This window comes from Panicum virgatum, chromosome 2K (assembly GCF_016808335.1).
Source record: "Panicum virgatum strain AP13 chromosome 2K, P.virgatum_v5, whole genome shotgun sequence".
NCBI lineage: Eukaryota > Viridiplantae > Streptophyta > Magnoliopsida > Poales > Poaceae > Panicum > Panicum virgatum.
In genome coordinates, this window is record NC_053137.1 from 53,398,561 (window position 1) to 53,408,595 (window position 10,035).

General features: G+C 51.9%; 2 protein-coding genes across 2 annotated transcripts; both read right to left on the bottom strand.

Moving 5' to 3' along the window:
* Positions 1–4,727: 4,727 nt before the first annotated feature.
* LOC120696137 (NDR1/HIN1-like protein 1) lies at positions 4,728–5,785 on the bottom strand. The gene has a single exon (XM_039979283.1). It carries the CDS (start codon positions 5,585–5,587, stop codon positions 4,922–4,924), a length of 666 nt encoding a protein of 221 aa, XP_039835217.1. The 5' UTR covers positions 5,588–5,785; the 3' UTR covers positions 4,728–4,921.
* A 1,344-nt stretch (positions 5,786–7,129) lies between these two features.
* LOC120685296 lies at positions 7,130–8,386 on the bottom strand. The gene is made up of 3 exons (XM_039967126.1): positions 7,902–8,386; positions 7,369–7,798; positions 7,130–7,272 (listed from the first exon to the last, which is right to left on the bottom strand). Exons 1-2 carry the CDS (start codon positions 7,960–7,962, stop codon positions 7,380–7,382), a joined length of 480 nt encoding a protein of 159 aa, XP_039823060.1. The 5' UTR covers positions 7,963–8,386; the 3' UTR covers positions 7,130–7,272; positions 7,369–7,379.
* Between the last annotated feature and the right edge of the window lie 1,649 nt (positions 8,387–10,035).

Consider the following 10,035-nt stretch of genomic DNA (forward strand, 5'->3'; position numbering starts at 1 on the left):
TAATCAAAAGCAGATACATGATTTACAGCTTTAAACTTGTAACCAAATTTTACCAACATGATATGCTACTGAGAAGGAGTGTAAAAATAATTAACCAACATTTATTGATAAAATAAAGTATTTATTTTATCCTCAACAAGACAAACTGAACAAAAATAGATTTACACACATGTACATAGCTTCCGGACATGAAATTTTTACAGTGAACCAAGCATGCAAAGAATAAGCTACTGCATAAATTTTATAATTTTTGAACATCTAAAACTACAGATATTAAATAGACAAGCGTAAACAAGCATTAACCATGATTAAATCAATACATCATGAAAACATTAAACAAACAGCAGGTTAAATATTTTTCTTAAGTTCTACATGCCAAATCAAAGCTAATCCAACTGGTTTTACATTTTTACCATTTTCCACTATTTACTATGCATTTTCAAAGCTTGCAACCACTTAAACTAACATTTAAACTAGAGCAAAAACTATTTAGAAACTGAAGATCAACCTGTAAGGAAAGTTGTAGATCTTAGGACAAGGAATCCAACAAATTTTAGTTTGCATTTTTCTGATTTTTCTATGATTTCCTATGATTTTTCAAAGTTTCAGCCAATTATTGCAAAACAACCATTCGCAGCACTATTCACCTGAGTCATGGACTTCGCAGAAAACACCCTGGAATTCTTTCTATTGCTGTCTGGGGTCCCTGGTCGCGAAAACAGGGGAGGGGTGAAAGGGAAACGGCGATTCCGGCCATGGAAGGGCTTGATGGCGGCGAGGAAGGGGTGGAGGAGCGAGAGGAGATCAGCGCGGACCTGTAGGTGGCCTTGGAGCGCGAGGAGGTGGTCCGTGGCGGCGGTTCCACGGCGGGCGGCAGCCGTACTGTGCCGCTGCGGCGGCGTTCCGGCGAGGCGTGGAGGTGATGGTCGGGTCCGGGAGCTTCGTGGGGACGAGATCAAGCGGATTTGGGGATTGGTGGAGGGCGGGGCGAGCTCGGTCGACGGCTCGGCGTGGAGGTGCGGGCGGCGGCCATGGCAGGCGTGGCTGCGTGGCGAGACGGTGCGACGCGCGCGGCAACAGCGAGCGGAGGGCGAAGGCGCGCGCGTGGCGAACGAGAAGGCGAGCTCGAGAGAGTTCGGGAGCGGACAACGCGGCGCTTGGCGTGCGCACGGACGGCGCCGTGGTCAACTTGGCCACGGTGACCACGCACAAGGATGAGAAAGCAGAGAGAGCTACACGTGGGCTTGATATTTTTGACCCAATTTGAATTAACAAATTTCGTTTAACACTCCTAATTGAGGGCTAATTAAGGGGTGTTACACTAGGATAGCCTCGCAACGAGGACCGCCGCGACGAGCAGAATGCCGGCCGCCGGCCACCGGGCCAAAGGGCGCGTCGGTCCGGTTGACCACGCACCGGTGCTTGCTGCCGTTGTGCTCGCGGAGCATCGACCGCCTCAACCTCGTCGTCTCCCTCCCGCATGTCTTCTTCCGCGACCTCGCCACCAGGCACGGCCGCGACGGCCTCATTCTCCTCCGCCTCGCCGCCGTCTCGACGCTTGTCGTGTCCTCTCCGCTCACGACGGACCAGCGGGAGGGGCGGCGAGCCTGCCTCCACGCGTGCGGTGGCCGCCCGCCTCCCCACTCGCGGCGACGAGCCCGCCTCCCAGCTCGTGTGACGAATGGCCGGCGGAGCGCCCTCACCTCTCCTGCGCGGGATTCGGCGAGCGCGGCGGCAGGGCGACGCCCAGACGCGCGGATTGGACGCCGTCAAGCCTGTTAGCCGGTGAAGACGAAGAATACGGTGCCTGTGCGGGCGGACAATCGAGAGCCGTTGAATTCGTTTCTAGCGGCTGTGATGGATGAAATGTCAAGCCGTAACATGCCTAAGGCATGTCACCCAATCTGAGTCCGTACTACCGTGGATAGATGATGATGATCTGTACTCGGTGAGCAGCAAAACTTTATCAACTTGATTTCTTTGCTCGTAAAAGAAGAGGCAGGAATGACTCTCTTCGTCTTTTTTTTCGAATCCAACGAAAATAAAAGGAAGGAAGATGGATCGTCTTTTTTTTTTTTGAAAATTACCGGAGCACTGGCCGGCATTTAAAAACGGCACCCATATTGACCGCACGCTCAACACAGATGGATGGGCTGCCGAAAAGTCCAAGAACGCGCCTACCGGGGTTTCCACACGCGCGCACACAACTATACACACGTACACACCCCCGCCTCCTCGTGCGACACCAGCGAACGCCCAAACTGAAATTCAAACGCTGGTGGGCAGCTCAGCCACTGCCGGAGCTAGCCACCGGACATTCGGTCCGTTCGCGAAGATGGATCGTCTTTGTTTTTCCTTTTTGTCTCGTCTCTAGAGCTAGCGCGCCATGTCTATCTCTCCTTGCAGGTCGCGAGATGAGTCAGACCAAAACGTGGTGAGCGAGGAACTCTGTACGTGACTCAGGGTCAGTGTGAGCACGTGTTCTGCTCGTATTTCGCCAGGCCGCTGGAAAAGCAGGGAATCCCCCTCTCTTCCGCCGCCCGCGTCCGGTAGCGGCTGCCCGGCCGGCCCCGCCGTCGCCGGCCGTCGGTGTCGGGGAAGAATCCAAAGCCGCTCGCTCCTCGCGGCCGGGCGATCCGGGAAGCGGTGGGACACGTGGCGGAGGAGCCGGGCGGCCTGCGGCGTGCGTGTTCGCCATGCTTGCAAGGCACGACGACCCTAGGCGTGGCGTGGCGTGGCGTATCGATCGGAGATGGCTCCTTCCGTCTGCTCGTACTCGCGTCTTGTGACGAGGAGAGAGACGTTGGTCCACGTACGCACGTCTGGTGGCCAGGAGCGCCGAGGGCGGCACGATGCCCCCGGCCCCGCCCCGCCGCCGGGGGTGGCGGCGACCCACCAGCACAAACAAGGGCGCAGCGCAGTGGTGGGGCGCTTGACTCTCAGTTCCAAGACCCAGATTCGATTCTCTTTGTTGCCTTTTTTTTTTCTTTTTAGCTCCAAAACCAGAGGAGCTGCACCTCAGCTGGGCTTGGTGCAAACCAACAGAGAGGGAGGGAGAGATGAGGCCCAAAAGGAAAAATGAGCTCGGCCCAGAGGAAAATGAGCCGACAGGGAGGGAGAGATGAGTCCCAAAGTAAAAAAAAAAAAGAGCTCGGCCCAGAGACAAGGGAAATGAGCTGAGCTTTTTTTTAGTTTTAGTACCAGCTGGCCCCAAAAAAATGTTGAGATCGGGTAGAATGGTTTTTTAATGGCAAAAATAAAGCTAGATTTTCCTATACTATAAAAATGTATAAAAAACTAAAGAAATCTGAATTTAAGTTTTTACAAAATATTATAAAATTTGGATGCATATGTGAACTTAGTATCTTACATTAATTCATGTGTTCATGTTAACTATAACATATTTTCTTTTCACCATTATGGAGTGAGCACCATATCAAATTCGTGACGATTTCTATTTTTATTCTATGACGTTTTCAGAGATTTGTCATAGAAACTAAGCCCAAATTAGAGCCCATTTGGGCTTTTTGCAAATTTGTGACAAAAACTCATAAATCATCATAGATCTCATCTGTTTATGACGGTTTTTATAAACATCACAAAAATTTCGTAATGATCAATGGATTTCTTGTAGTGAGCTCCTCCCTCCGAGCAAGATCGACGGCGACACGTTGCGCGCAAGTAGACGCTCTCGCCGCCGCCCTGTGCGTGCAACGTGTAGTGTGTAGGCCGCCTTCCGGGTACTCCCAGGCTCGCCGTCGCGGTCCACGGGCGGCGGCAACGGCCCGACGAGTACTGGGGGCCATGAAAATTTCCATGGTGTCTGCAACGACCTTTGAACGAGTCCGGACTCCGGACAGGATCACCTGCCAACATCTTGTTTTCCGCGGGTTTCACGTACTCTACTCCAAAAGGAACAGTTTTCTCGAGACAATATTATTACCCTCGTAAAGTACTACAACGGAATCAGCAACTGAGATCAGTAATTGATATTTCTGGAGATGTCCTGATAAGCTATTTTAGGAAAGGAGTCGTTTAAGATTTTAAACGTCCACGCTGACTAGACTTAACGCAGACGAGACTGCCCGACTAAAACTTGAATGCAAGACCGGTAGCCTCCACAACTGGAGCACGCGCCAACCGAGATAGGCTCGGTTCCTGAAGTAAGATACTTTGATAAAATGTTCAGGCCCATCGCAGTCAACAGATAATATCGACGTTCTATTAAAATGGTGTTTCACATTTTTGCTTTGGTGCGAGTGGGCCTAAGTGTCAACAGGTATCCACATATATAGGACCATGCAAATGCAAAATATTCTGATTTTAGAAAACAGAAAAATACGTGTGCGTGTGCGCGCGCGCATTCAAAGTTGTGTGCGTGCGCGTGTACTCGCTAATCATTTTTTTTAGAAAACAGAAAAAAATCTTATTTTAAACATTTGGGCTTTTTTGTGGACTTTGTAAAATGCAGATTCTGAACGAAAATCTAACAGAAAGAACAGGGCCTGAATTCCCAGCTCCCGAGAGCAAGTGGGCCGTTGTTGGGTCGGCAATATGGACAGACATATAGCAATGGCATAGATAGGTTTCCTTTAATCAATGGGCCTGGTTACTTGTAATTCGTTCGTCGTGAGGTGAGTGGTATACATACTGGTCTGTAGAGCATGATGGTAATGGGGAACGGGGTAAACAGCGTGCAAACTTCCTCCAAAACTTCTACGTCTAAACAAACATGTTCGTGGTTTCAGCGTATAAGTATGAGATTTGCCTATAGTGGAAGGGCAGAATGTATGAATCAGCATGCATGTCCTCCCAAGACAGAGCCACAGAGGTATGCTTTCTGCAATTCCTTATTCCCCACCACCACAACTATGATTATCTGAGCGCGGACATGCACCGCACCGCCACCGCACCGATCAACTCAGGCGTCCACGAAACACTGGGGGTACTCGAGCAGCGGCACGCCCCCGGCGCCGGCGGCGTCCACCCCGACCCCTGTGGTGACGTCGCAGCGCACGAAGAGGTCGCGCCACCCGGTCCTGAACATCCCGCTCCGGTACCTGACCCGGGCCAGGAGGACGAGCCGGAGCAGCACGCGCCGCGCGGCGCAGTCGCCCGCCAGCGCGCGCACCGCGGCCTCCGACACCGGCACGGGCTCCGCCGCCCCCGCGCCGCCGCCGAAGGACGGCGTCACTGCCACGTCGGCGCCGCGCTCCTGGACTACCGCGGGGAGCTCCGCGGGCGGCGCCACCGGCTCCCCGCGGTACGTCACGTAGGCGAGGAGGCGGTCGTAGAGCACCGCGGCGCGGTCGCTCGGGTTGTGCAGCAGCAGCGTGAACTGCGCCCTCGCCGCGATCGCGTAGGGCGCCGCCGGGTCCGCCGGGGAGGAGGAGTTGCCGGCGCTCTCCAGCTGGTACACGGCGGCGCGGGACACGGAGATCTGCGGCTTCGCGGGGCGGTAGGTCAGGTACACGGCGAGCAGCGCGGCGCCGGCGAGGAGAGCGGTGAGGAGGGCGCCGGCGACGACGCGGGCGCGGCGGCGGGAGCGGTGCATGTCGCAGAGGTTATCCTTCTTGGAGGTCTCCATGGCCGTCGCATCGCTGGCCTGGCTAACCTGCACGTGCAGCTAGCCGCCAGCCAGGGAGCTCTCCCTCTTCCTTTATGGCGTTTCGATCGGCCTGCGCCGCCCTCTCTTTCCCTTGGCTTTGGTGTTTCGTGCACAGCTTCGGTCGCAGGCGCATAACTGTGAACGGTGAGCACATGCATCCCAAAGCAAGGAGAGGAAGAGAGGATCACGGGGTAGGCGTTGCCGCGCGCGTGTCGTTGCATGCGATGCGAATGCGAGCGAGCAGTGGGCTGCTGGGGAGGAGAGCGCGGGACTCTCCTCGTGTTAAGGTTGGCGCTGCCTTTTGTTTGCGAGCGTGTGCCGCCGCGGAGACGAAGCGCGGCCTTGGTGGCTTGGTTCCTCTCCATCGAAGACGACAGAAATCTGGAGTTGGTTGGATCGTGGATGGCGGATGGATGCGCTCTGGTTTTGCTTTCGGCGGGCGTCGTCGCCGCCGCCGTTGTTCCGGCGCCGCCTGTGCTGGGTATGACCAAGTTTTGGACCTACTCGATCATTGTGTCCAATGTGTTACTGGCCAACTTTTGGAAAGGACTCGGTTTTCATGGCCCAACAAAGACCTGAGGAGATCTATCGGAAAAATGGCCTGAAGAAATCCAGCTCTCTCTCTCTCTCTCTCTCTCTCTATATTCCAGGTTAAATTTCCCTCCTTATATTTAAAGAATAATTGTATAAATGAAGGTCACGCATGTCTTACTTTTATTTTCGCTAAAAACGGATGGAGAAGCAATAATAGACTTTGCTTTTAAATTTTTCTCATATTATGTGTGCTTTTTCCCTTATTTTTTTTATCCCAGTGCTCATGCTGAGAATGATTTAAAGACTCAAGCTGTGTGCGTCGTGGAGGCCGGAACTTTTCTTTTTTTTTTCTAAAAAAAGTGCACAATAGGAAAAGTGTGATTTGCAAAAGTCAATCCAAGAGCGGGTCCAGATTGTAAAAGTCAATACAATAGGAACTTCAATCTGGGTCATTAGATCAACATCCAAGGAGAGAGGCGCAGAGAGGTGGAAGGAGGGATTTGCAAAAGTGTGATTACTCAATCCAAGAGCGGGTCCAGATTGTAAAATTATCCAATCTCCCACACCCCTTGGATGTTGATCCAATGACTCAGATTGAAGTTTCCATAGTTTGCACGAAGATGTTGGTTTACACCTGATACGTTTCCCATATATAATAGTTACACCTTCGCCATTAGTGTTGGGGATCACCACCTCCGAATGGCACCGATCCAAGGTTATGCACGAACTCAGGTACTCGAGAAGTCTGAGGGAGCAACCTTCGATCAACCAGCAGCCTTCTGCATATATATATATATATATATATATATATATATATATATATATGTTATCTTTTCTTAATTTCTTGTGCGTGCAAGTCGGTGTCGTTCCAGGATCGGAGGTCATGACTCATGAGCCTGTGACGAGGAGGCAACCCTCGAGGACAGCAGAGGACATCACAATTCGGCGGAGGTTTCACTGGGACCAGTGGCGGAGGACAACAAAAAATTTAGGTGTGGCGGTGCATTTCTAGACTACATTCATATATTGTACGGAAATAAAAGTTCACAACAAGACCATCGTTTAGAAGTACCTTAAATGAAGAAAAACATGTAGATTACACATCAAATCAACAACGGGACCAAAATAAGCTGTTAAATAAAGAGAAAACATAAATTAGTAGTGAAACATTAGAGTTAAAATATTAAATGTAATACGAGATATACAATTAGAGTATAGAGTTATACCGATAAATTTATTAGTTGCGTTCAGTCCGGTTGCGTTTAGGATGCTTCGACAATTTCATATTCCTATCTTTCTTCACTTGAAATGCCTTTTTGATAGATTGAAGATCAATTCCTTTAAATATCTCCCTCTCAATATACACAACCATTAAGTCATTAAGCCAACCATCAGAGATGACATGTTCTGGATTGAACTCAGTTATTATACCTTGATCACTTGCATCTTTATCTTGAGTTTGCTCTCTACTTGAGTCCACACCACCACTGCCTTGACCTTCAACATCTTCAACTGACATTGGTACTGCTACAGCATCAGTGCTCTCTACTTGAGTTTGCAGCACCACCTCCTCCCTCTCCAATGCCTCAAGACCAACTCCACTTCCATGAGTACTTGCAGTGTTGCTAGATCTTTGGGTAAAATAGCTCTTCAGATCTGCAAACAAAATATTGCATTGAAGTAAATTAGCACCTTTACCTCAAGTTCTACATCTATTTGAATTTGAGACTTTGAATACTTCTATTAATCTATTTGGTACCTTTTCCATATCCTATTGTTTTTCTTTTTCCCTTTCTGTTGCTGCCGCTGCCGGAGTCCATTGAGGAACAGAAGCTCCCAAGATTCTCCAGCAAGGCAAACAGTGAGCAAGCAGCCCCAAAGGTCCAATCTTCGCAAGGTCAGGACGGAGCTCCGCCACAAATTCTGGAGGAAAATCAGCAAGCTCCGTAGCTGCAGAGCCAAGAAACCAGCAAGCAAGAGGCAACCTGTCTACCCCCGGCACCTCAAAAGTCAATCAGAGCCTCCACGCCCAACCAGCTCAGCTTCTTCTGCGAGCTGACCAACCGGGCGCCCCTAGCAAGAACCCCAAGCCTTGTTCAGATCGAACCCCGCCACCAAGAACTGCACGCACGGGGAAGCCGAGGTGCGCGTGGAGATGCGACCGGATCGCTTGACCCGGGTCTCTGCCTGGACGGAGTCACGGAGGCGAGCTGCGTGCGGAGTGCGCGGGGTCGACGAGGGGCCGGCCGGCAGCGGGCGCACCGGCGCAGCCTGCGCGCGGCCGCGCGGGGTCGCCGAGGCCCGAGGCGGCGAGGTCGACGAGGGGGCGCCGGCCGCCGGGGCGAGGTCGACGAGAGGGCGCCGGGGGCCGGGGCGGAGTGGCGGAGGCGGACAACAGGCGCGGGCGTGCGGCTAGGGTTCGGAACCTCGGAGGGGAGTGCGCACCGCGGCACCGGCGCAGCCTGCGCGCGGGGTCGCCGACGCGGCAACGCTGAGTCCCGAGGTGGCGAGGTCGACGAGGGGGCGCCGGCTGCCGGGGCGACGTCGACGAGAGGGCGCCGGGGGCTGGGGCGGAGACGCGGAGACGCGGAGTGGCGGAGGCGGACGACCGGCACGGGCGTGCGGCCAGGCTTCGGAGGGGACAGGGAGCTCGGGGAGTCGGACGCCAGCCGCTCGCTTTGCCTCTCGGATACATGGGCTGGGCCAGTAAATGCGGGGGTATGAAAAATTTGTTTGGGCTTTAGGTATGGCGCGCGCCATACCGGGCCATAACAGGCCCTCCGCCCCTGACTGGGACACCAAGAACTCGTGAAAGGAGCTGCCGAGGGTTACCTTCGGCGTCACGAGGAAAGCGTGATCCATTAGAAGAAGACGATTTGTACACTCCAAGTAGCAGAAATACATTTAGAACAAGAATATTCATAGGATATTCCAGGTAGAAAATGGTGTTTTAGGAATCATGCAGCTAAGGCCTGGAGGTGTAAACATCCCTTACTTTTACTTTAACTAAATAAAATTCGCTCCACACGGGAATCGAACTCCGGCCGCGAGGGTGCCACTGGACGCCCTCGACCAACCGAGCTAGCAACTTAGGCCACTTTTACTTTAACTAGGATGATTTTTTAGAGATATTGAAAACAATACTCTTTTTTAGTTGAGATAATGTTTCCTATTTTCATGGGATTGGCTTGTCCGACGCCAACAATAAGGATGAATGGTGAAATAGGTTTTGGAGCACGGTAAACTTTTCATGATTCCTAAAAATGTCGAAATCCGTGTGCATAGCTCCTATGCCGAAAGGGAGAGAAAACATCCCGAAAGAAAATACCAGTCATGCCGCTCATTAGTGCAGGTCGAAGTCCATATCACCAGCGTTGTTATTAACTGTAAGCGAACTGTAAGCGTTTTTTCACGGTACAATTGCATTGCCATTCCCAGTGAGGGAAAAAAAATGTTAGTCCAAACATGGTTCGGTGCATGTTCACCCCTGGGGCCATGGTTCGGTGTTCAGCCATGAGCCATGGTTCGGTGTTCACCCATGGGGCCAGAGCGGGCCAGAGCATCCTCTTCCTCTCCCCACATGGAGATGGTCGCCGTACAAGCTATTATAAATGGTGCTGAGTGAGATTGTAATCTCAGTGTTAGGCTTTGCTTACTGTGAGAGCAAACGAGATAAGAACAAGTATTATGATGGGTGGATAGCCAACTTATATCTACATGAAAGATAAAGAAATGGAAAGAGAAAAGAAAACGGGTGTTTGGTACGCGCCAGCTGCGGTGGGCGAAAATATGCCGCACTTGATGCGATTGAATGAGGAGAAAGCTATATAATATATATTGAAGAGCAGCGGGACTTGCTCTTTTGGCGCGCGCCTTGCCGCCCGCAGCTGCCG

Excerpts from the sequence above, each read along its gene's own strand:
- LOC120685296 (XM_039967126.1), bottom strand. The coding sequence starts at position 7,962 with ATGGACTCCGGCAGCGGCAGCAACAGAAAGGGAAAAAGAAAAACAATA. Across the intron at positions 7,799-7,901 it reads AACAATAGGATATGGAAAAG|ATCTGAAGAGCTATTTTACC; the intron begins GTACCAAATAGA and ends TTTTGTTTGCAG.
- LOC120696137 (XM_039979283.1), bottom strand. The coding sequence starts at position 5,587 with ATGGAGACCTCCAAGAAGGATAACCTCTGCGACATGCACCGCTCCCGC.